This window comes from Megascapheus bottae, chromosome 20 (assembly GCF_031878675.1).
Source record: "Megascapheus bottae isolate mThoBot1 chromosome 20, mThoBot2.hap1, whole genome shotgun sequence".
NCBI classification, from domain to species: domain Eukaryota; kingdom Metazoa; phylum Chordata; class Mammalia; order Rodentia; family Geomyidae; genus Megascapheus; species Megascapheus bottae.
In genome coordinates, this window is record NC_143528.1 from 42,123,571 (window position 1) to 42,149,555 (window position 25,985).

General features: G+C 42.9%; 1 protein-coding gene across 1 annotated transcript in view; it reads left to right on the forward strand.

Annotated features, from left to right (window-relative positions):
• Positions 1-25,985, forward strand: part of Csmd1 (CUB and Sushi multiple domains 1) — a 705,832-nt gene that overhangs the window by 99,403 nt on the left and 580,444 nt on the right. The window contains exon 3 of the mRNA XM_090353740.1: positions 20,719-20,831. Within this exon, the coding sequence (XP_090209866.1) occupies positions 20,719-20,831 (113 nt within the window). The remainder of the gene's footprint in view (positions 1-20,718; positions 20,832-25,985) is intronic.

A 25,985-nucleotide genomic window follows, 5' to 3' on the forward strand; every position in this document is an offset into this window, starting at 1 on the left:
CGCCTGTCTTGTTCCCTGTGCATTCACTTCAGCCTCTGTCACTAAATAGAATTCCTACCTCTGCTCGTTCTAGCGCTTGCGTACAGGGGCCCCATGGAACTTGGATGCAGCGTTCACCCCTGGGCAGGAATCACTGACGCTCAGACCCCAGCACCTGGCCCGTGGGAGGCATTGCGTACATATTCCTGACCGACCCGAGGACCTGCACACAGCTGCTCCATTCCATCTGTTTTCCTTGATCACCAGAGCATGTAGCTGTGGCTCTGGACTCGGGGAGTCTGTAAATGGTCTTTCCTCTCTAGGACTCCGCATTTTCATCTGCACAGGGCACAGTTTGGATGGAACAATGATAAATAGGTGGAGAGCCCAAGTTAACTATTCATTTTTGTAGATCAATATTTATTACAGGTTTCTGCAGAAAAATTACTCAGTGTTCCAGCTGTGTCTTTGCGTCTGTGTAGAATCCGTCCTGTAACCTTTAAAAATACAAATAACAACCTTCTGTCCTAGGTACTTGATAGTTGCTATGGCATTTATAAATCCTTCCCTGAATTCCCAAAGGGGAGCCGTTTTTTGTTTTTTCCATCAACCCCGCCCTTCCCACACACAGAAAGTCATCAGGCTTCTCTGTAAGGAAGACAAATTGTAACTGTAACATTTAATTTAAATTTTTTGGCAGAATTCACTTTGCACTGCTCCATTTCTGAAGGGCTGCCCTGCCCTTTATCTTGGTCTCCTGAAGTCTTCCTCTCCTGTAGGCGAACACTCACATGTCTGCCTAGGTCCACGCCACTCCGTGGCTATTTTGAGGGCTGTGATTTGGGGGAAGACAAGAGGCCCCGGTGGAGAGTGAGGCTGGGGAGGAGGAGAATGGGTAAAAGGTTCTTTTTATGGACAAAGGCAGGGGAAGGAAAAGAATGATACTGCAGCTCCCTAGGCTCGGGGGCCAGGCCTCCTGCCCACGTGGTGAAGCTGGGTGAGGAGGGAGGCCCCCGCTCAGGTGAGGGCTGTGGGAGGAAAGGCTTGAGGGCTCAGGTGCCTGGATTCCCAGCTAACTGCTCACACCTCCAGTCTCCATTGCGTCGCTCTCCCTCGTCCACGCTCTCCAGCCTTTCTCTGTCTCTTTCCCCTGAACCCATCTTCCTTTTCTCCCATCCTGTGCTGATTTTCCTCGGTGAACTTGGCAGATGGGTTCAGGACGCACTGTGTCTCCAGTGCACAGGAAGACACAGGAAGGGCTCTGCAACCATAGCTCCCATTCTGGTGCCACGGTCTCTGACCCCCAGCCACCACCCGGAACCCAGGTTAGGTCAGCGGTCACGAGGACGCCGTCCACCAGAAGATGAACAGTACACATGGAAAGCACAACCACCAGGAAAGAACCATGGACTTATTTTGTGGAGGAAGCGTTAGAGTCATTGTGCGAACATACAAAAGTTAGTAAGTAAGCCTATTCACATCTCTTCCCGGCAAGACGTTCCTGGATTCTCATTCCACAAAGATATGATTCATTATAATTATAGGACAAAAGGTCATATTTCTCAATAGATATCATAATAATTATGGTACAATGAAAAGAATATATTTGACGGAAGCCTATTGTTAAATATTTGTAAGGTGTGAATAGATTTCCTTAGCTCGTGACATTATTTTGTTACATTTTTGTAAGTCTCTTGTAAACCATTCAACCTTGTGAAGGAGAGGTTTACAGCAACTTTCCTTCAGCGCTTTCCCTGAAGAGCTCTCACTGAAGCCTCATAAACACAGACAATGGCTTGGATAATAACTCTCTCGGCTCGGGATTCGGAGGAGATCACCCAGGAATCCCGCAATTAGTTGCGAATTGTATTGTTGGCTCCATGTTGAGCATGTGTGAGTTTCCTGGGTAAATAAAAGTGGTCTTCAGAAAGAAGACTGGAAAACTCTGTACAGTTCCAGTGGTCACTATGCACACACACACACACACACACACACACACATACATACATATACGTATATATATGTATTTCTAGTCCTTGCATCTTAAAAAAAATTTAAAACTTTTCAACAGGTCTATGAGAATGCCACTAATTAGAAATCTTCAACTGGGAAATTAAGAAGGAACAAGCTTCATGAATATCAATGATAGATAAACTTTACCTTTCATACTACAGTCAAAAGTCAATATATGTGTCTGTTATGATTCAAACATGAAAGGATGCAGATAAACTGCTCTTTTATCTCTAATCACTAATTTGATGTATTCAATGACCTCAGGATATTAAATTGTAAACTGCATGACTGAGAAAATGTCAGATATTTTAGGAAGGAAACATTTACGTCATTTGAATGTGATAATTAGAATCACATACAAATCTGATTATATACATGAAATTTCCATTGTTAATAATTATATGTATTTATGCATATAGATGGTATTTTAAGATATAGACACAATGTATTATAATGATCAGTTAGTGCAATTAGCATACAAAACATCTGAAACATTTTCAATTTCTTTGTGTTGAGAGCCTTCAATATCCTCTTTATTAGTTTTATAAAATGTACAATGTATTGCTGCCAACCGTGTTTTTCCTGCCATGCTGTATAATAACAAATTGAATGGCTTGCGCGCCCGAGTGTTTTGTTCTTCTTGGCACATTCCTCCCCAAGGCCTTGCAGCTTCTTGTGCCCATGTGCGGGTTCTTAAGGTCTGTAAGAGTCACAGCCCTCGTGAAGGATGCGTACGCGCAAGCGTGGTATATTGTCCTCCTGCGTCCTGGCTCTCTCAGTTAACAGTGCTGACTACTGCATCAACTTTACTGCAAGTACCAGGATTCTCTTCCTAATGCATAAAGAAAGCTCCCTGGCTTGCCGGCTCTCTTTCTCTTGCACGCGCGCACACACACTGTGTTTTCTCTACAAATTCATCAATGGACATTTCTTGGTGTTGTCAACAGCACCACAAACAGAATTGCCTATGTCTCCTCAAACTACTGATTTCCTCTTTTTGGAACATCTGCCCAGCATGTGAGTGTCTGGGTCATGGAGTGATTCTAGGTTTCATGTTCCAAGGACCTCCCCTCTGTTTTCCATCAGGACTGGACTAATTTATGTTTTCCTGGACAGTGTGGAAGGGTCTCTGTCATTTCTCATTGCCAAATGCAATCCTCAAGCATAGCCATTCTTACTCCAGTGAGGTGCCTGTTCATTCTGATTTCCATGGAGATTATCAGTGGCCATTTGTGTGTCTTTTATTTTTTTTAGAGAAATACCTGCTCAAAGATCTATATGTTTAAAACTGATTGAGGTTTCTATGTTTCTATATAGTCTAACTAATTAATAAAAAAATAATAATTTCAACGTAAGCTTTTCCCTGATTTGATCAGGATCTCCTGAATTTACTGGAAGTGGAAGAAGATCTGGGCTTGTGGCTCCAGCTGTGGTCTGTTCTGGAAGGTGCTAGATATTGGAAGAGGGCCCTCGCTGAGGGATGGGTTCTCCGCAGACGGCCCCTGCCCCGTCTTACTCCTGTAGTGCTTTCTACTTCCTGTCTGTCTGTGGTGATGGTGTCTGATGTGTCCTGCCCTAGGCCCCGACTGTGATGCTCTGTCTGAGCAATTGCCCAGACACAATGAAGACAAGTCAAGAGTCAGACTGTTCCTCTGCGAAGCTTTCTCAGCAGGTAGCCGTCACATCCCGGCGGCCTGTGAAGTGAATGGGAAATGCGTTGAGACACAGATTTTCCCAGAACCCCTCACTCAGCTAGGTGCGATCTGTCAGGAGGCCTTGTGCCAAAATCCACAACTGTGTGGGTGTTTTCTACAGTGTTATTACCTTCCTCTGTCAATGGTTTCTGACTTAATTTTTGAGTTATTTTATTTTTCCTGACCATTCCAAAGTGATTCCAAAGTAAATGTTTTTGTATCTAGGATTCTGAACTAGTAAAATAGCCTTGGTCAAACATTCTCTGCCTGGGTGTTCATTATCTTATTTCTAAATCTTAGAAACACTGGGATTTCTCAGCTGTGTTTTCTTTTTTTTTTTTTCCCTTTAAGTATTTTTTTATTGTAATTAGTAAAAGGGTTACATGATATTTGCCAGATAGAAGGTGCATTAATTCACATACATTGATACCCTTTCACATGTCTTGGTACCCATTTCCCTCCCCCCCACACCCCCCACCGGTCTTGGTTTTCCCCCCTTCCCTATCAAATTTCAAATAACCAAATACAAATAAATTCAATATATCAGTCAGCTGTGTTTTCTTTTACTAAGTTTGTACATAAGTTCTAAAAGTATTTCTGAATCTAAATTTCAAGATCTAGCTTTTATTCCTTTAGATGTCGGTGCCATTTCTCCACCAAGGTGTCACAGGTTCTCTCAGTCAGCCTGTCTGTTTCCAATGAGCTTAGCAAAGTGTGCAGTGTCGTGTGAGAATCTTTTCTGTTGACAGAACTCTGGTATTTGCAGTGTTATTCTGTTTTCTTATCTAAAGAGTGAGGGATTTGGATTAGCACTTCTCTACAGAAATGTTCAGATCTTAGATTTTAGGTGTTTTTTTTTTTATCTCTGACTAATGTATTTCTACTCATCCCTTGGGTCCAGACCGAATGCTACCCATTTCATGCTTCCTTTCCCCTGTCTTTCAGGAAGTGGAGAGGATTTCTTAATTTTTCCTCTTTTAACTCAGGTGACCTTTTGAATGTACCATGACTATAGTGACCCAAAGCTGCCTGAACTATTGGCGCCCTCTGCCCATCAGTGCTATGGTGTACTTGAGGGAAGACAGCTCCTTACCTGTATGTCTGTGAGTCCTCTTGGCCATAAATACTGAGAATTGATGCAGCAAGCATAGCTTTGTATGATTTGTTTGCCTTGAATACGTTTCAACTGTACATTTAAATATGAGTATTTTTTCCTATAGAAAGGGTTCTGCCACAGCGGTGCCTATATTCTCAGATGTAGACGGCAGGTGTTGGCTTTTCCACATCTTCCTCTTCTGTCCCTTCAGTCTCATCACCTGGGCCACCTTAGGCCAAGAGGACTCACATTCTCTTGTGTGTAGCCATCTTTTCTTCTCTCAGTGTTGCCAGCTTCCAGCTGGAGATCCATGATGCACTGCTGCTCTCCCTCCTCCCCTCTCTCCACACCTCTTCCCCTTGGTTCACCTGGAGAGCACTCACGTGCTCAAAGTATTGATAACGCTAAACAGAGGCAACCTTTTTAAATATCCATAAGCAATGTTTGATATGTTTAGGTGGATTCTTCGTGCGGAGGCACAAATACTATACTTCTAGAAACTAACGCCATGTCACGCTGAAATACAAGTCATAGGAAATGACAACAAAAATATTCTGTAGTCGCTTTAGAGCCAAAATGTTTTTTAGACTTGTCTTTTGCCCATGATGAGTACAAACATAGAGTTCTATATTCAGGAACCTGAATGCCACTGTATTGTTTTGAGTCATCGAAACCACTTTTACCATGAAAGCTACTCATATGAAAACAAACTCAATGAAGTATAAAATTGACTTTATGGAAGCAAAGAATTTGGCCTTCTTAAGCAACACACTAGAGAGTATGAATTTCTCAGAGTGTTTGGTCCAATAAAAAGCAGTATGAGGGAAAGGAACTATCCCAAAGCATAGAACTGTGCAGCTCCTCAAAAATGAGGCCTTGAGTAAAAGACTTACGCAGGTCTAGAGTGTGCTAGAAATCTTTGGTTTAATGAGCCAACTGACTAAAAGAATGTCATAGATAATGACATAATATATGTGGCTAGAAGGAGAACAGAGAAGACTCCTAACTCAATGTATGCAAAGACTTGCTTCAATCCTGATTCTGAATTTTTTGAAACCAGTGGCTCTTCTTCTAGTGAAATCTACTAACTTTAAGACAGTATGGAGCTTACTAATGAGTAATTTTCCCCATTGCATCTTTCCTGTTTCATGCACGTGTGATGCATGATGAGGGTGGCGTGGCTGGGCACAGAGGGGTCTGGAGGAAGTCACCTGCAGAAAACCACCAGACCTTCTGGGCAGACAGCCGAGGAGAGAGCTGAAGGACTTGCGTGCTTTAGGTTTTTCAGCACTTCCACAGCGCTGCGTTATTGTGGTTACGAAGGTAGCTATGTAAAAGTCTTCTTTAGGACAGTACATTCAGAAGCAGGCCTTGACATGGTGGCTTGCAATGAAGAAAGGCTCATCTGGAGACCTGCTTCTTGAATTCATACAGAACCCAGGGCCAGCCCGGGCTGCTGGAAGAGACAGCAGGTGAAGAACGGAGATGATGGCGCGTCAGAGGCAAGATGCTGCCACTCAGAATTCGGCTAGATAAGAGATGGAGGGGCTTTCCGGTGCTGCTTAGAAATGACCCAGAGATCATTTACCTCAGCACCTTCCTGGTGGTAGAATTATTTTGCTATTGAATTCATCTGTATGATTATGTCAGAGGCTGAAAATAAGATATACAAGGCACAAGTACCACAAAACAAAATGTATTACAGTGATTTAGAATTCTTTCTTTGATTGTGTGTTCACTTTTATAATAATTGTCACTTTTCAGTATATGATTAAACAGTGCTGTTTGACAGGCTGGGTGATATAATCACGATTAGTAACCCTGATTGCAATGAAATATCTGAGTAACAGATTTCTTTACCTCAAACATTTAGATTAGCATTTTAAAAGCACTCATGTATATGTTAACAGGAGAAATTCGTGATTTTACTGCAAAACAGAATCAAACACCTTGTTAATGAGGAACTTTAATAGCATTCCCAAATTTATTAAAGATATATTTATATAAACTGCATATTGACTGAAATAGCTTTTATGTTCTAATCAAATTTTAGATACTTCCATTATAATAGATTTTCATAATGGACTGAATTCTACCTTATGTAAAAGAATTCATGCATATTTCAAACAAAGGTATTTTTCTTTCTCAAAGACAAACTTACCCTGAGGAATGAATGGTCAGAGAGCATTAATGTATATATTAAAATTGAAACGGCATTACATTTCTCTATCTTCATGTGTGTATTCCAGCTAATATTTTTAAATATTTTAAAACTTAAATAACTATCCTACCATTAAAATTTCGAACCATAAAATATGTACATGAAATTGTCTTCCTGTAATCCCACTTTTTACTTATCTCAGAAAAGAAAATGAATATTGAATCATTTTGCATCCATAATTTAAATAATTATGTCTATCCACTATCCTGTATACATTATAGAGCTACATTACTTTATTGTAATTGAGATGAAGGTCAGAAGATGTGTCTATGTATACGTGAGTGATACAGATATATGTGATCCTTTATATAAGTGATTTATATAGCTACATATATATGTGTGTGTCATCTTTTTGAGATCAGGTCCTCAATGACCTCCTTGCATAAATATAATTGGTTTTCTCTAATTAACGGGCTTTGGAGTCTATTCCTCTTTTGGGTATTGGCACCAATGCAGTCAGGAGGGCTCATGTACAGATATCTAGGCAGGCATCCAGGCAGGATAGGCTGTGGAAGGTACCTCGCTGATTCCTCCCTGAGGAGGGGCCTTTTGTTGTCTTTCTTGTGTCCTTGCTGAATGGGGCGTGAACAGCAGGCCTCACACCCACTCGGCATGCTGGTATGGACAGCAGGCCTCACACCCACTCGGCATGCTGGTGTGGACAGCAGGCCTCGCACCCACTCGGCATGCTGGTGTGGACAGCAGGCCTCGCACCCACTCGGCATGCTGGTGTGGACAGCAGGCCTCGCACCCACTCGGCATGCTGGTGTGGACAGCAGGCCTCGCACCCACTCGGCATGCGGGTGTGGACAGCAGGCCTCGCACCCACTCGGCATGCGGGTGTGGCTAGCACTTGAGCACTTGAGCTCTCCAGCTCTCCTTTCCCAGAGTGTTTTGGGCTCAGTAGCAAAGCATTTCTGCCAGTCCTCCAGAGTTCAACCTGAGTAGCTAGGATTACAGCCATGAGGCGCTGGTACCCAGATGTTTTGTAAGTTTAGGAACCACATGTGGTCCAGGCCGGTGCTGGCACTGACACCTGTAACCCTGGCTACTCAGGAGGCTGACATCTGAGGCTGACAGCTCAAGGCCCGCCCCGGCTGGAACGGCCATGGGCCTCTTAACTACAGTAATTAACCTCCAGGAAACAGGAAGCAGTGCTGTGTCTCAGGATGGTGGAATGCAAGCCTTTAGCAAAAGAGTTCAGGGACAGCGCCCAGGCCTTGAGGGCAAGCCCATGACCGATTTAAAAAAGGAGAGAACACTTCTAAAAGAAGGATTTTTTTTTAGTTGTCTTCTTTTCCACTGTCCTTATTTAGGAGAGGTAACCTAGCAGGTGAATGTGACCAGACGACTGCACATTAATGCATGAAAATGGATTATAGTGTCTAATTGTTATATGCTAAGAAATATGGTAAGCAAAAATGTAAAAGTCCTGTCTTAAACTACTTACTATGATTTTAAATGTACATGTATAGAGTTCTTGTGGCAATTAACCACATGCACCCTAAATTTGCAGGGCTTCCTTACGTAGGTATGGCATGGATCCATTTTGGGGACCCTTGAGTGTGTGTTGTTGGGGTGTCAAGGGTTAGGAAACACTGGCTGTTGGTTTCTCTTGGTGATCTCCTTCCTCTGCCATATTGTCTCTGTAATATGTATTCTTTGTGAGTTTCCCTAATTCTTGCATTTTGGTCTACATGTCTTTTCTATACCAGCCCTTATGCACCCTGGTTCTCACGATAATACAAAAGAAGTGTGCAATCTTTCCTTACTCTTCAGAAAGCTTTATTGAATTTGAAGCTCAATTTTGAAGAATGCATTTGCTCTGCTTTGCCTTGTGCTGCTTCCTTTTCCTTTACTGCCAAAGGCCATAGTTTTACAGTGGAAGATAGGATGATTACATTGACTTAGACATGACCACAATGATGAGCTCATCTTCCAAACACGAGGAAAGAAACATGTAAAGGAGCAGTGGAAGAAAATTAGATGAGAAGAATTGCTGAATTGTTTATAACTCTCTGAGGTTTGGAGCAGATGGAGCATTGGTTAGCAAGCCACAGATTCATATGATGGTATGAGTTTTGCAGTGGAGTAATTTGGATTAACCATATTGCAAATAAGACCATGATGATGACCTTGGTTGTCATATAAGGTCATTTCTATGTTCTCATTGATTTTTAAATTTGTTTGCTAATAGTTGTATTCTTCATATAAAGTATTTCTAATAATTTCAATAAATAGATCATTGTGATATCTATTAGCTAGGTAGTATATCTATTATGTGGATATTTTTATTATCAATCTATGGATAATATTACTATCTATCCTATAGAGTAATTGAAAGTGTTATTGACAAAGCTGTAAAAAGGAAATGCAAATCATGAATCAATTGTTGACCATTTAATGGACTCACTGGTTATTTTGATTTCTGTGAACCATACAGCTAGAGGAAAGAAAAGCACTGCTAAGACCCACAATAGTTGAGATTAGAAGAAAACACCGGTTATTGCACAATTCCAAAATAAAAGTCCTCCCCACCTGCTCCCAATCAATGGACTCTCTATCCCTGAGTCTCTGTGCCTGTACACGGGTTCATTTATCCAGACGATTATTCAGGCATATTTAAATTCCCTAAGAGGCCTCACTATTCTAATGCATTCTTGACCCAGATAATACACCTTTTAATTTCAAAAGCAAGATCCTGAATCTAAGCAGGTCTTTTTGATCCTCCAAATGCCTTGAGACTAGGGAAAGACTATCACAGTGTCCTCATTTGTAGCCAAATATTTGCAGGAAGTGGTAGGTAATCTCCCAGTGGAGTATTCTGGCTGCGAGAGTTTGCCTAAGTAGCTCACTCACCACGAGCTTCAAGTAAACACTGATTTCTCAGCGGGGTGATGTGAACGTAAAATGGTGGAAGAGTGGTTATACACAGTGGGCCTCTGTGGGGATCCCCAAAGTCCGCTGGCACAGGGATAGAGGCAGTGCTGTGTGAATGAGGCCAGGACTTTCCTCTTGTGCCTCTTGTAGCCTGGGGTGGCATAAGCAATGCCCGGCCAGATGCAGCCTTCACTGGAAAACACCAAGCATCCTGGCACTTTGACTCTGAAGCACTCTCTGAGGATGGCGGAGAGAAGACAGGAAATAAAAGCATTTCCCACTAGCGTTATGTCCAACCTATTTGTAGTGTCTATATGAGGGAATTGCTGTAAGAGGGAGAGATGAGGGAGGAGGTTTAGGAGTATTAGAGGGACAAATCTGTTCAAAGTACACTGTACCAAACGCTGGGATCGTCACGCTGGAGGTCCTTGTTCGATTTATCTATAGTAATAAGATTGTAAAAGAAAAATAGTCCATGTTACGAAAAATTTGAGAGACCATTGTTCCTATGATCTCCTTTCTTTCTGTGGATGTTTGCTTTGTTTTTACTCCAGGAAGGATTATGCCTTAGGTCAGTCCCACCACAGCCCAGCGTCGACTTTCACACAAGCCCTTCGCCACTGGCAGCTCTCTTGTAGTAAATAAGCTTAGATTTTTCTCCCCAGTGATGCCCTGATGTTCTGTGCTGTGAAAGCAACTCATTTTCTGTCTCTCTCCAGAACAACTCTTGGGTTTGAGGCTTGGCCGTTGGTTGGTTTTGGGGTGGCATGCTGAGAGCTAAGTTTTGCCTTGGGTCTTTCGTGGTGTGTGCCATTTCCACATCCTGTTGTCCAAAGGAATTCTGGAGAGCAGTGGCCACAGGGCTGTGTAATGAGGTATCCCCTAGAACCTTGGGTGGCCGTGAACCCTGCCCTGAGCTTAGGAGGTCAGTGCCTGGAAAACAGGGCGGGGCCGAATGCAGCACCCTCGGTAAGGGGGAAAGGCTGGTGCTGTCTCTTCACAGGGAGGAGAGAAAAGGCAAGAAAGCTGATGCCAGGTGGATTTTTTAAAGCGCTTATTCAAATAGGTCTCATTTTCACCCACAGGGAGAGGGTGTACTATGCCTGAGAAGCTTTAGACATCAACAAAAGACAATTTCTGCAAGACAACGAGATACTGAGATCTAATTTTCTCAATTCCTGTGACTTCCATTCCTTATCCTGGAATGAAGGATCTATGCAGTTTGGGTGGACACGTCTGTTTCATTCCTGAGAATTTATAAGATCTGTGGGCGATTTGGACTGAACCTTTAGTTTTAAGAAGCCACAATCGGTGACTTTGTTCACTCCGTCCTTGGGATGCAAAGAAGGATTGGGAGGAGAAGGTAGGGGACCAGTGACACTTCTCTTACCTTTGTATCAAATCTCCTCCTGGCCAGCTCAGCACTACTGGGCCCCACCATTCACCTCCCCTGTGGGAGAGCCAGGAACACGCTGTGCTCTGCAGCAGCGGATCTGGCCACAGGCTCCTCTCGCCTCCTCTCGTTCTTCCTGCTGTCAGATGCGTGGTATTTTAATTGTAGCTTTGGCACCAAGATGGCTCTTCTCCACGCAGCATCCTCCCGTGCAGGCATGTCCTCCCTGACTGTCAGGAGAGGAGAGGGCTGCAGCCCCAACCTTGGATTCAGCCAAGCCTGCCTGTCCCACATGGGACTGGGGTGAGGGGAGGAAGGCAGGACCCAGCTTCCATCTCTCACCTCCCCTTGCCATGGGTGGTGGCAGAGTCCAGCCAGGGAAGCTAGCATGCGTGTGGCTGATGGTGTTAGGGTCCTAGATTGGGATGTGGCAGCAAACTCGGTCCTGATGCTAGAGAACACGGCATACCAGATTCAGTTTGCCTGGACAAATATTGCCAAAAGGAGTTTCAAAGCATTACAATGGAGCTTGGTGACTGCTGTAACAGAATCACACAAACATCAGGGTCAAGAGAAAGATTGTCGTGTGATGCGGTTCATTTTCATGAACGTGTTTCCGAGTTCATGGGTGCTAAAGATCACGACTACAATATGTGGCTCGGTAGTATGGTCTCCTCTCAGCTAGAGTGGTGCCATACTTCTGCAGTCCTAGGCAAGATTTATCAATTAAAGCAGAAGCTCCACAGTCTGTCCTTTGGCATTTTGTATGCCTTGCAATAATTAGTGTCAAAAGCGTCATGAGACACCATGGGGGCCTTTAAGAACTCAAGTGATAAAAGTAGTTTTGTCACTATTCATTTCTCCAGAGGTCATGGAGGCTCCTGTGTTTGTTATTACTGCCTGTTCCTTATTGGAATCCTATGAACTCTTTTGAACTATTGTTACATCACTAATACATGGCAAATGATCATTATAGTACCTATTATTTTCCAAGTTTTATTTCCATGCCATCGGTTTGGGACATGGGAAGCTATCTAGGCCAGGCATGGTGGCTCATAATCCCAGGCAATCTGAGGAGAGATCAAGAGAATCAAGAGAACTGTAGTGAAGTACAGACATGCTCCACAGAACTAAGCTGAATGCAGTGGGCCATTCACGTAATCCCCGCCTTTCAGGAGGGATGGGTCAGAAGATCTTTGCATGAGGTCAGCCATTGCACAACATAGGACCCAATCTACCAGAATAAATCCAACAAAACATACGACGCCCCTCGGGCGAGGCATTTAACAGCCTTCATCTTTGTTTCTGAAGATACCGAAGCTGATAGTTCTCTATCTGAAGGGAGAAAGCTAGATCTCTTCTAGGCTCATGGGCGCCAAAGTTCCAAATTTTCTGTTTTGTCCTGTCTTCTTTTTGACTCCACCTATTGTGATATTGCTAAAGAAAAGACACTATGAATATTTAAAGTTTCAGCCTATTTTTTTCTTATTCCATGGCTCCTCTAAGGCTCTTCTAGCATATACAAAAATAGAAAGAAGTAAAGGTATGTAAATTTCAAACTCTATCTCTAAATTCATAAGGGTACAAGGAATAAAAAGTCTTCCTTAATCAAAAAATGAGAATTTAACTTATTTCCATACCCAGCGAATGTCTATAAATGAGAAAGCTTTAGCTTTTCCAGCAGGGACAGATTTGAGGACAAAGAAGTGAAGCACATCCACTTCCTTTTAACAAAGTGAAGAGAGAAAACCGGCGTTAGTGGCCACTTCCACTTCCGAGTGAGGCCGCTCTGGTCCTGGGGCAGAGCCATGGCTGCAGAGGGAAAGCACAGGCCTGGTTCTGTTCTGTGCCTGCTCTCCACTGGCATCTGCCTCCTGAGGCCTGTCACAAATCATACCCTCGGCCCACGCCAGCTTGACTCCTCCAATACTGTGTTCCATAGCAATTTCTTTTTTTTTTATTGTAATTAGTAAAAGGGTTACATGATATTTGCCAGATAGAAGGTGCATTAATTCACATACATTGATACCCTTTCACATGTCTTGGTATCCGTTTCCCTCCCCTCCCACACCCCCCACCCGTCTTGGTTTTCCCCCCTTCCCTATCAAATTTCAAATATCCAAATACAAATAAATTCAATATATCAGATAACAAAGTGAGGTACTATACCAATATGAGATAACCAAGGGACAGCAAAGGAGATGACAGACAACATAGTACATTGAGGACAACAATCATTCATTATATGGCTTTTGTTTCAGTATCCTGGAGGTCCTTTCAATTAGCTTCACATTATATGGCCTTATGTATCAAGATTTTGCTCTATTGCAAATCTCTGCTAGTAGAGCCCAAGGTTTCTACTGATTATGACGAATGAGGGAAACCATTGAGCCTAAGTTCCTTTGAGTCTGGCTTACTTCACTTAATATGATTTTTTCTAAGTCTTTCCATTTCCTAACAAATGGGGCGATGTCATTCTTTCTGAGAGCAGCATAGAATTCCATTGTGTACAAATACCACAACTTGTTGATCCACTCATCAACTGAGGGACATCTAGGTTGGTTCCATATCTTTGCTTCCATAGCAATTTCATATCCATAATATCATGATCTTTTGGACCCCAACACCATGTTGATAAAGCTCGATTAATTGGCGGTTACCTCGTTGGTAGTCACAATTACTAGCTGCTCTGTGCATTTTGATGACGTCTGTGTCCTTGGCTCCGAATCTCCCGTCTGTCCCTGGGAGCTGACAGCATCGGCTCTGGACAGCTACCGATGGGTGGAATCCAGGCCCCATCCATCTGTGCATTTCTGAGGCATTATCAGTCATTTCCAGCCCTGGGTTCCGAGGGTCAAGATGGAATGATACCAGTATTTAAGTCAAGAGGCTATTTTCCGGATGGAGGGAGCACGTGGCATTTGGAAGCCAGAACAGTGATCGCAGTCTGTAAATTATGCTTAGGATTAGCTGACAGTCTGTGTGCCTGTGGCCATGCGTCTTACCCAGCTCCAGGCCTGGAAAAATCAATGCAATGTGAAAATGAGCTTGACCTCCTGTAGGCCTCGGTTCATAGTCGGAGAAGTTAGTTCTGCGTGCTGTCCTGTAAATGAGTGAGTTGACCTGCCTCTTCATTGGGCTCTTCCCTGAGAAGTAGCTCAAGGAGGAAAGGGCTAAGTCCCAGGGTTCATACTCTTCCGACAGGCCACTGGATAAAAATCATGTATTTAAGGGTTTCCCCAAGTTTCTGCGAAGAATAAGCAAGACATGCAATCTGTATAAGTTTCAGGAAACTTGCAAACCATAAATAACCAATGAACAACATTTCTGGATTCTAGACAGGACCCTGTCTATTATGTGAAGCTGTTCAAATATGTTTTTTTTACCAGTTTTCTAAGAACATATTTATAATATAAAGAAGTATCTGAATATGGAATGCCCATGTGACCTCAACAAATATAGTATTGTTTTTAAAAATATGGGCCGGGAGTTTGGCATAGTGGTAGACTGCTTGCCTCGCATGCACGAAGACCCGGGTTCGATTCCTTGGTACCACATACATAGAAAAAAGCTGGAAGTAGTGCTGAGGCTCAAGTGGTAGAGCTCTAGCCTTGAGAAAGTCCAAGGAGAGTGCTCAGACCCTGAGTTCAAGCCCAGGACTGGGAAAAAAAAAAGAAGTTGGATATTGTTGAGACAGGCTGTTTGCATCTATGAAACTGAAACAAGGAAACCTCCTGGGTATGCTAGTTTTTAGGGAGAGAAAGGCAAGAGTGTGAAGAGGGAGTGAAATTGATTGGACTACAGTATAAACAAGTGTGGAAATGTAGCAATGAGCTCCACTCCCCCAAGTATAACTAATATAAGCTAATAAAAAACATCTGGGCTGGGAATGTGGCCTAGTGGTAGAGTGCCTGCCCAGCATGCATGAAGCCCTGGGTTCGATTCCTCGGTACCACATACATAGAAAAAGCTGGAAGTGGTGCTGAGGCTCAAGTGGTGGAGCTCTAGCCTTGAGAAAGTCCAAGGACAGTGCTCAGGCCCTGAGCTCAAGCTCAGGACTGGCAAAAAAAAATTACCCTTTCCCCAAACCCATATTTGAATATAATATTCACATGATTATAAAAATGATTAATCCCAACAAGAATCTATCATATCCCAGTTTCCCAGTACCTTCTCTAACATAGGCATTTAGTTCCGGCATTGGCAATGTATGCCAGATTTGGTTTCAAAATCCATGGGATGGGATGTATTGGTTGATGGCAGGAGCTGAACTTGGCTGCTCGGTGTTCCACCTTTTCTTCTGCCTCCTTTAGCCTCTGTTTCAGACCCACAGAATCCCCTCCAGAGTAATAAAAGAAGGGTCATTAATGCTCCTGATATGGGGTGGCCTGAGGCGGGGCGGCCACGCTGGAGGAAGACAGCAGAGGAACCACACTCATGTGTGTCCTCTCTGCTCTGTTGTTCACATTCTGAGGGATTTCCCCTCTTTTACACTTTGGTATCGGCCTCTGCCTCTCTGCTGCTGCCGCTCTGCCTCTGCCTGTCTCTGTCTACCTGTCTTTGTCTCTCTGTTTCTGTCTCTGTCTCTCTCTCTCTTTCTCTCTCTGTAAATATGCATGCATTGGACTCTCTCCTACCTATTGGAGTGTGCTTTCAATTTAGTTCATTGAAATCCACAAGTAAGAAGGAAATTTCGATTTAAAAATGTACAGTGAAACAAGTGCGTGCCCTGTTTCACCTCTTTGAGCCATGTTGCTGTTTCTGTAATGTGATGCAGGCCAGTCAAGGAGCTAGACTGGAACCAGTGTGAGTGGGTAACTGCCCAGTGGGAAACCCAGTAGGACCTTTGCTCGTCCTTGGGAGTGCAGGGTGCTGGATGTGCATCAGATTCACGGTCTCTCAGAAGAGGAGACGCAGGAGGCGCCCTCTGAGTTCTAAAGCAGCACCGGGCTTATCTAAAATCGGCATGCAGGAGAGAGGCGCATCCTGGAGGAAACACACTGAAAGGAGATCGTAACATGCAAGTCTGACCATGGGCTCCGCGTCACAACGCTAGCTTGTGTGTGCTCACGGCAGAGGCATTGCTGCAGGGGACCATGCCTGGCCCAGGAGTGGAGAGCTGAAGTGCCGGGGGCCTTGGAGTGCAGAGATGCTGTGACGGGTTTAATGTCGTTTATAAATGGGGCTGTTCTATGGACATAATAAAGCCACTTAAACAGGATGTTATTTCATGCTTCGGGGCAAAATCTGTTGAGATGTTTTCTCCCCAAAGTGTGTTACAGACACCGTAATTGCAAAATAACTTTCCCAAAATAGCTTGGCACATGGAGAGGAAGGATCCATCGAATTTCATTCCTGGCTTATTTGTGTGGCTCGTAATTCGGGGAAGATTTCTCCCCACCCCACCGTGCTATTGAGCAGAGCCTGCATGGCTCAGGAGGAAATGAGTGTGTGGTCCCTACATCTGGGGAGAGGATGGGGCGCTGGTGGGCGGATGCAGGTTGGAGAGTCTGGGAAGGTTTGGGGGATCGCACCATCCCAGGAAAAGAAAATTACATCTGAGTGGAATGGTTTCCTTATATTAATTAGAATAACCCCCAATCTAAAAGGAAAACTTCTCCCAGCCAGCAGAGCCCTGTGAGGGAGGCGGCTGGACCTCCGGGGAGCCTGGGTCTGGGGAGGCCTCCTCCATCCCTGCGCCCGGGTCCCTCTGCCTGGCGGCCACCCGTTGGTTAGCCCAGTGCCCTTGTCCTGACGCTGGGAGTCCAGGGCACCTTGAATGCACAGCAGTGGATCTCTAAAGCCTCCGGAGCCACTTCCATAGGCTGGAATTCACATTAATTCTTAGCCTTGTACAACATCTACAGATGTACACATAAGCTCTTGATAAAATACAACCACACACACACTTTTTGGGACAAGGCATTCGTTAGACTATATCTTCCTTGGAGCTACATCACAAGGATGCTCATATTGGCATATGGCATACGATGAGTTGTTATCAAATATTGAGTATTAATGTCAGCTTGACAGCATTTGGCTCACTGAGATTTTCTTTAAAGCAATTACAGTCTCTGGAAAAAATGACTTAACTTACTGATATTTCCTAATTTACTTAAAATACGCACTTGACATTTTAACTAAAGTGTAGTTTTAAATACATTTGACATTTTCAAATCACAAACACTGATTATGCAATGTACACAACTTGTAGGCCTGCACCTCTGTGTCGTGGAGTTTCAGTTCCCTCGTTCATTTATATGAAGTAAAGGAAAACCCTCTGGTCTTCTTGTCCATAAGGCACCCACTGAATTTGCTCTTTGTTCTCTACTATTATGACATTGAACACGATTCTGTCTTAAATACCTCAAATGATAGTACAAGGCAAAATAGTTTGGATCTATTTCTAGAAGACACCCATCCAGGTAAATTGTTGAGAATAGAAAAGAGAATGAACTTGTTCACTTCTGAAATCTGTGCTTCCGCGGAGCAGAAATATGCCTGGTCTACAGCAGCATGGCCAATGATCAGCCTCTCTTTCTCAGACAATCACTCACCACTCGCGTGACAGGCGGCTTCGCCATTTACCCAGACGGCTGAGTGCGAGGGAGGAATGCGTTTCTCTCAGATGAAAATGTACTGAATGAGATGCCACAGGAAAATGGGGATGTAACTCAAAGAGAATGAAAGACAGAGGCACTTCTCCACTGACACCAAAGACACTATGTTTTAGGAAGAATTAGATTGATTTTTAAATCAGTGTCCTTATACTGAATTCCTTTTCCAAACGTCTTGCTCCTGAGAAGGCCTTGGATCAAAGCCTCACGCTTCCCCTCAGCGCATGGGTCGGTGTTTTGCAGTGACTTGCTGGCACAGCAGCAGTGCCCGCTCACAGCTCTGCCAGCAACTCCAGACTGTGGTTGAGTTGGCTAGACCAGGTAATCTTAATCCCTGGACCGGCTCAGCTACAAGATGGAGGTAAAAACCATGGGAAAGAGACGTACAAACTCCCTGGACTTACATTCTCACTATCTTCAGAAGGCTTCACATTGGGTTGCGTTCCTTCTCTGAACTTCTGTGGTTCTGAGTCTCAGCACATGTTGTAGGTGGTACAAGGCTTGAGACAGGAAATGAAGAGGGAAACCAGTCATGATCCTATTTGTGTCACTTTCGCTTCCAATGGCACTGTTTTACTTAGTAAGTACTTCTTATCATTAAAATGAGAAATAGGCACGTTTACTGATATGGTACAATACATGAAAGGGAGAAAAGTAGAAATGAAACTAATGGGATTTTGGATAAAAAAAGAACTTTAAAAATTTAAAATAGGGGCTAGGAGTTTGTCCTAGTGGTAGAGTGCTTGGCTCGCAAGCACAAAGACCTGGGTTCGATTCCTCGGTACCACATACATAGAAAAAAGCTAGAAGTGGTGCTGAGGCTCAAGTGGTAGAGCTCTAGCCTTGAGAAAGTCCAAGGACAGTGCTCAGGCCCTGAGCTCAAGCCCAGGACTGGCAAAAAAAAATTCAAAATAAAACCCTCTGGAAACATGGCTGTGCATTATCTGTCAACACAGAGACAGACACTTGATCAGGCTGGGGTTTCGCGGAGGGATGCTCAAATGAATCTAGCTGCTCAGACGAAGCAGGTGTTCCTTAATGGAAGTGAAGCCTTTAGACAAACGTACGATGTTTACAAGGGGTCTAATTGTTACGACACTTGAGGCGGTGCTCAGATGTGTCCTCCATAGCAAATTTGCAGAGGCAACGTTCTTACACAAGATCTCCTGTCCATTGGGTGGAAGGGAGGGCAGCAAAGGTTCCCTGGGCCTGGCGGGGTGGGGCTCATCTCTGTCCGTCCTCCTCCACCACCACGTCTCCACTCCTTCCCACTCAGCCATGAATGAAATCACTCCATTCTAACTTAAGGACAGAGCACACTGAACAATTCTGTGTGTCCACGCTCATGCAAAAATCCTCAAATCTCCAGTAGGGCATGCTATATATTTGAGCTAAAATACTTGGACAATGTCTTCTGCAAAATCACCAGACTCCAGTTAAATAAAGAGGACACGAAGTGGCGTTTATTTCAAAGTGCTAGCCCATTACCTCATATCTAACTCACATCAGTAGGTATTTTCAATTTCAACATGGCCAATGACTAAATAATATTATCTTCAATGTACCTGGTCAACTCATTTGTGAAAACACAGCAGAATTTTTGTTATCAAATGCTACTTTGGCCTTTCTATCACCCTGATAACTTTAACATTCATATTTTCTTGAGCCTCTGCCTGCCTCAGCCTTTCCAATGTATTTCCTAAACTGTTTAGTTTGATAAAAATCATTGTTGTGTATTTTATGGCGACTCTGTAGGCCCTTTCATGTCCCTAGTAGTGACATATTACAAACTACAGTGCAGTGAAATCCCCAAGGCTTTGAGCTGGGGCAGGGAAAACACAAAACATATTTTCCCCATGGGAGGAATTTCTGTGGTCAATGCCAAGGAAATCAGTCATTGAGCTGAATATAGTTGCATGTTAATTTTTTGAGTACATGAAGACTACTTTGGCTTCCATTTTACATTGTGACTAGATGTATGTGAGTACCGATTCCTAAGAAATATCAGCTAGAGACAATAACCAAAACCAGTGCTGTCATGAGGGTACATACATGAAATAAAAACAAAGTAAGAGCTTCAAATAATTGGCACAAAAACTTAACACTGTGCTGCAAAATAAAATAACAGGTCATAGATGTGAGCGGTGTTCGTAGCGCTCATCTCCTTAAACAGCATCTTGGGGAGTTCTCTCAACTTCATTCACCTGTTACTGTTTTGCATTTGTGCATGCTGCGTCAGATCGGTAAACTCGGAGCGCTGACGCTGCACTGGGGCAGCTGATGCAGAACCACCGCAGAGCCAGGCTTTCTCCTGGAGGGAGCAATTTTTTTTTTTTTTGGCATGGCTTTGCGTTGGAGCAACAGGAGAGCACAGATCTGTAGATGAACCTACATCTAGGAAACATGGGGTAAAATATAACCTGATGAAGTAGGTCTGTTAGCTTTTGAGTTACTGTGTACATTATTATAGCAGCTCGTTCACCCAGAAGATTCTGACTTCATCATCATTAACAATGTTAGATCCATGTCCAAACAATGACTCGTGAAAAGTATTTCTCAGGATCTCAAGCATTGTCACATCCAAGTAACTGATTTTTTTTCCATGTCATACCTTTTCTTCTCAAAAGAAATGGCGATCTATTTAGAGGAGACGTAAGAATAAATGGATGACAATAGATATGGCCGCGCTAGCTGATATTGCCAGAGAAAACGAACCTGTTGTTAAGCTCAGGCTGCAGCTCGCCGCCTCACCCACCAAGCACAAGACTCCACGCTGCGGTGCTCTGCTTCTGACTGCTCTGTCTCTTCCTCTTCCTCTCATCCAGGCTGTCGGGGTTCCATCTGCCCTCCTCCATCGTCAGCTCGGGCTCCATTCTGACGCTGTGGTTCACGACAGACTTTGCTGTCAGCGCCCAGGGCTTCAAGGCCCTGTATGAAGGTAAGAGACCACGGCTCTGTCCCGGCTTCGCGGTGCTGGAGCTGGGCGCCCAGCCTGGGGGTGAAGCCCAGCGCCCTTGTGTGGCTTTTCCATGACTTGTAACGCCCCCCTGGCAGCTGGTCCCCTCGCCCCCTCGTGCAAATGTCTCACTTCCAGCAGTGTCAATAGGAAACGTTTGAAAACATCTCATGTAAGTTAGTGATGAACACTGCTCAGAGATGGAGCCCTTCTCGAGGCAGAAGATTTGTCTTAAACATCCTGCTGGACACTCGTGTTGCTCATCGGGGCTTAGGGAATGTGCATTTCATGAAATCAGTTCTGTGGTCAAAGTTGAAAACTTGTGTCGGGAAAATTAATTTGCTTCCGTGTTGTTGGATCCTTGCAAAAGGAGGGATCTTTGTGGTTTGGTTTTGGGGCTTCACAGGTTGTGTTTGGATGTCATTTGGATCTTGGGATTATTTTTTAAGCTGTTTGAATGGAAATTTTAAAGGCAGATTGAATTTTGAGATGAAAGAATCGTTTTAAAAACTGGACTGGTAATATTTTTAAGTATAAAGATGTGTATACTTTATTCTTGTTTGGCATGGATGTTTTAAATATTCCACCATGTATACTATTAAAAATCGTCATTTCCACATAACCTTTGGAGCTTAGAATCCATGTATGCATGCACATACATTGGCACCTGCATGTATAGATAGATAAGATGATAGGTAAGTGTATAGATATTTAGATAAATAGATACTTATTTATATAGATTTGGATGTCGATCTAGGCTAAACCCCAAACATTTTTATATTACTCAATTATTATTTATAATATTCATTGCCCTGCAAGAAAATGTTCTTTGTGGAGAGTTAAAATCCATGTGTGGCTTATGTAACTGAACTTAGAAGCAGTACAATTATTAGAAAATGCAGGGGTAAAGCGTGCTTGTTCTATGATACAGCAGGTGAGTATGTTCTTGTAATAAAGCAGACTGCTGTCTTTGAGAACATTTTTTATGAACTACAATTAGTGGCTTTGAAACATTAATCACATTCAAGTAAATTACTCTCAAGGCATACTTGATTCTTTGGAAAGTAACATGGTAATTTAAGTTCAGTGGGTATTATGAGCTTTCGAGTTGGTTACTACTTCCCAGAAACCTTAAAATCAGTTTTGTGGGCTTCACACTGCAGAAGTTTCTGCAAAGCCATCAAGGCTAGCCACCTGTGAATCAGTCTTTGTCCAATGTGCAAATCTGATATTTGTTTAGAAGACGGTGAGATTTCTACAATCTAGGAGCCCTGGCAATTATACTCTCCTTTTCGACAAGGTTGGTACTTGAATGCCTTGGTTTTCTGGATTCCCGACAGTTAATGCAGAAATGATTGCAAAGTGAATAATTCCAGCAAGCAGTTTTTGTATTCGTTGCCATGACACTGTATTTTAAAGCAATTGGTGAGATTGTCTCTGTTGGAAAAATACTTAAGTATTATTCCAAAAGGCTGGATACATGACCAGAAAAGTGAATAGGACTTTAAGTTTATTATTTTAATCAAAACATTATATGAGCCAGGTTGGGTGTCACTCACCACTAATTCTAGTAATCAGAAGGATAAAGCAGGAAGATCAAGTGTTTGAGGCAGACTTAAGCTGTAGAGTAACATTCTGTCTCCACACATGAACAGACTGTGTACCTTATATATTAAATACACACACATATATACAATAAAGACTATATCATATAATTCATAGTACTTCTTTTGGTGATACTACTTCTTCTGGGGTTCAAGTTTAGAGTCTTGCTCTTGACAAGCGAGTACACTAGTTGAACCGAGATTCCAATAATACACACTTTAATATGTAATTCATACTCTAAATAGTAAGATGATGGTATATCTAGCCTCGTATTATCTAGTACTAGTTGGTACTTCGAAAAGAAAAGGTACCAGTGAAACTGCCAAGATGTATTGTCAGCAAAACCAAACTTCTATTCATTATTAATATCTACAATTTAAAAATATTTCTCAGTAGGCTTCAAAGTCTTCTGGGAAAATGAAAGTGTGCTGGCTTGAAAATATAATGGTTTGGAGAATATTCCAGAGCAGAGGATGTGCCTGCAGGAGAGCGAAGCCTACACTAGTATCAATAGTATTTCACCAGAATCCACAGCTCCTCCTGGAAATGGGGCTCAGCCTCTCCCCGAAGACCACTGTGCAAGGGGAGATGGTTAACCACTCACCATGTTCCGGGGCTATGCACAATTATTGCCATTTATTATTGACACCACACTTTTGAGGATGTAGGGTTCTTCCCATCCCAGTCTCTTATTTTAAAGACACAGTCCATTTAGTATGTTCTAGGACACAAGTGATTTGAAGCGTTCATGTCATCTGTGATCTCCAATGGAAATTGAATTTAGATATATAAAGTACTAAATCATCGATTAAGATACATTTCTGCATGCATTAATGCAGTACTGGTCTATTCAAATTAAAATTAGGACTTATTTAGTATTACTAAATTGCTGTTTAAATATTCATTTAGCTTTATTGGCTTGAATTTGGAAAATCTTCCGCCTTCTAAGATCTATCCAAACATGATGATATTGGCAAAGAACATAATATAGGGCACTGGACTTAACTTGATCTTGCAAGACTTTGGAATAAATATTAGCATAAATTTTATTCATAGTAGTATGGAGTGACATAATGAGCAAGAAAACAATAAATGAAAATATTCCAACTAGTGTCTCAGCCATTGAATTTAATTCTGCAAATCAAGTGGAAACATTTATAAATTTCCTACTGACACTACCCAGAGGTTTTCCATGTGTGGGTTGTTTAGGGGTCTTAGCCTGTAAGTTTAGAGATGGCTATTGAAATCAACACACTTAACTGACAAATACAGAATAAAATTAAAGTTCCCAAACTTAAACTTTTTTTTTTGTTTTGGGTGGGTCATGGGGCTTGAAATTGACCTGGGGGCCCTCCCTGAGCTCTTCAGCTCAAGGCTACCACCCTACCCTGGAGCCAAGCCCCACTTCCTGTTTTCTAGAGGTTAATTGGAGATAAGAGTCTCAGGTCCTTTTGTGCCTGGGCTGGCTTTGAACCTTGAGCTTCAGACCTCAGCCTTCTGAGTAGCTAGGGTTACAGGTGTGAGCCATGGCACCTGGCTTGAACTTAACCTTTTTAAATACTTTATTGCTAGTTCCATCTCTAATCTAAGGAAAATGAATAATTCTCCTTGATAAACCTTAAAACAAAGTATCAGTGTATTAAGTTTCTGTATACAATGAGACAGACTTCTGTAGAGATACTAAACTATGCCTAAAAGTACTATTTCCGCATGTAGCTTTAATTCCTGTATCTCTAATTCTTCAGGATCTCAATTATTTTAAAATATGCATATTTTTGCCATCAGGCTTATCTGTATCTTGAAAAATGCATGGGTGGGGAGACCAGGCCAATAATGAGATGCAAAGACAGGTAATATTCAACTCCAGGAGTTTGGAGTTAGATTCCAGCAAAGCCTTGAGTTTCCCTCTTTATCTCTCTCCTCTCTCTCTGCTCATTTCTATATATTTACATTTTGATGCATACTAGGATTAGAACTCAGGAACTTGTGCTTGCTTACTGAAGGTTTAAACCGTAATAATGTGTTTTCTAAAGACTTTATGAGTAATAAAGTAGCCTAAACATTAGAAGCACTGGTGCATACTTACTGAAAACTCATAGACTCAATGTTTTAGTTACTTTGATCCTGAAGTATGGAGTCTTAATATCTAATTTTTAATGAAATTTATGTTGTCACTCTGTCATTACTTTGGTAAACAATTTCAAACATTTCATAAGCTACTAAACACATCTGTGCATATATACAGATAATATACATATAGAAACTTATATATGTATCTATGTTGTGAGATATATTAAAAAGATACTGTAAGAATCTGAGGCTGTCAAATTTTTCTAGGAAATAGCTATGGCAAGGAGAGACTGAACACATAAAATAAGAATATGCTTATGGTAGGAAATTATTTTTCATAAAGTGAAAATCAGTTACATAGTTTAGACATTAGCTGATAAATGTTGTCTGAGGCGCTTCGTTGTGACCTAAGGAATTCCTTTGCATTTATTTGTGCTGTAAAATCATTCATTCTATCCCTTATTATGCTTTGTTCTACTAACCAAAGCCTAATCCTCTGTGAGAATGGACTTATGCAGTTAGTATCATGCAGTGCCTATCTAAATGTTATCTTATGAATGACCTCAAAAACCCTGTACTGAAATAAACATTTCTCGTAAGTGATATAGATATAGCTGGAGAGGCCATGATTTAGAAGTAGAGTTCCGTTGTCTTATAGGTGCTCGGTCCTTACAGCAAAGGGTATGCATGTCGTCTCTGTGCCGAGGAATCCCCACTCGCCAGCTATTCTTCCAGGCATCTGAGCTGCCTGTGGATACCTAAATAGACGTGGGCATGAGACTGTCTCTGCTTCCCAGTCTTCATGTGCACACGGTGCTCAGACATGGCACGCAGGAGGGGAGAGAGCGGCTGTGCACCCATCCTTTTGCATCTAAGCATCCACTGGACACACACCGAGGAGTTGTGCCGTAAGTGCTTAAGTGCCCAGGAGCAGACGAGTGCAGAGAAGAAAGGGCAGAGTCGCTAGGACAGAGTGTTCGCGGGTCACTGCATGGTGCTGACTGGCACAAGGGGCACAAGGGGCGCCCGAAGGAGAGCTAGTCCTTCTCGGCCCAGGCGGAACTATGCATCTCGGGCAGGCTCACAGGCGGAGGCTCCTGTGCAGAAGCTCAGGTGCAGCGTGCGTTTTAACCAGGCCCTGCCCACGAGTTCTTAGGGCATAAGAGACAAGGGGGGCATCGGTATGAATCATGAGAAAGCAAAGGACCCTCAGGAGGGCTGTGTGTGAGCTGACCAGCCATGCGGAGGCTGGGGCGGGAGCAGACGAGTTTGGTGAGTCCGTAGAGTGCTGTCCCAGCCCTCCTGGAGCCTGTCCTGGACCCATCCTGAGTTCAAGATCCATGGTGTACGTGGCCAAAAGAAGAATCTAACCCCGTCCCTTGCATTATCGAAAAATGACTAAATAAAGGAAGTATGGAAGTCCTCATTAGCATCTACTTCCATTGTGTAGCTCTGCCAATT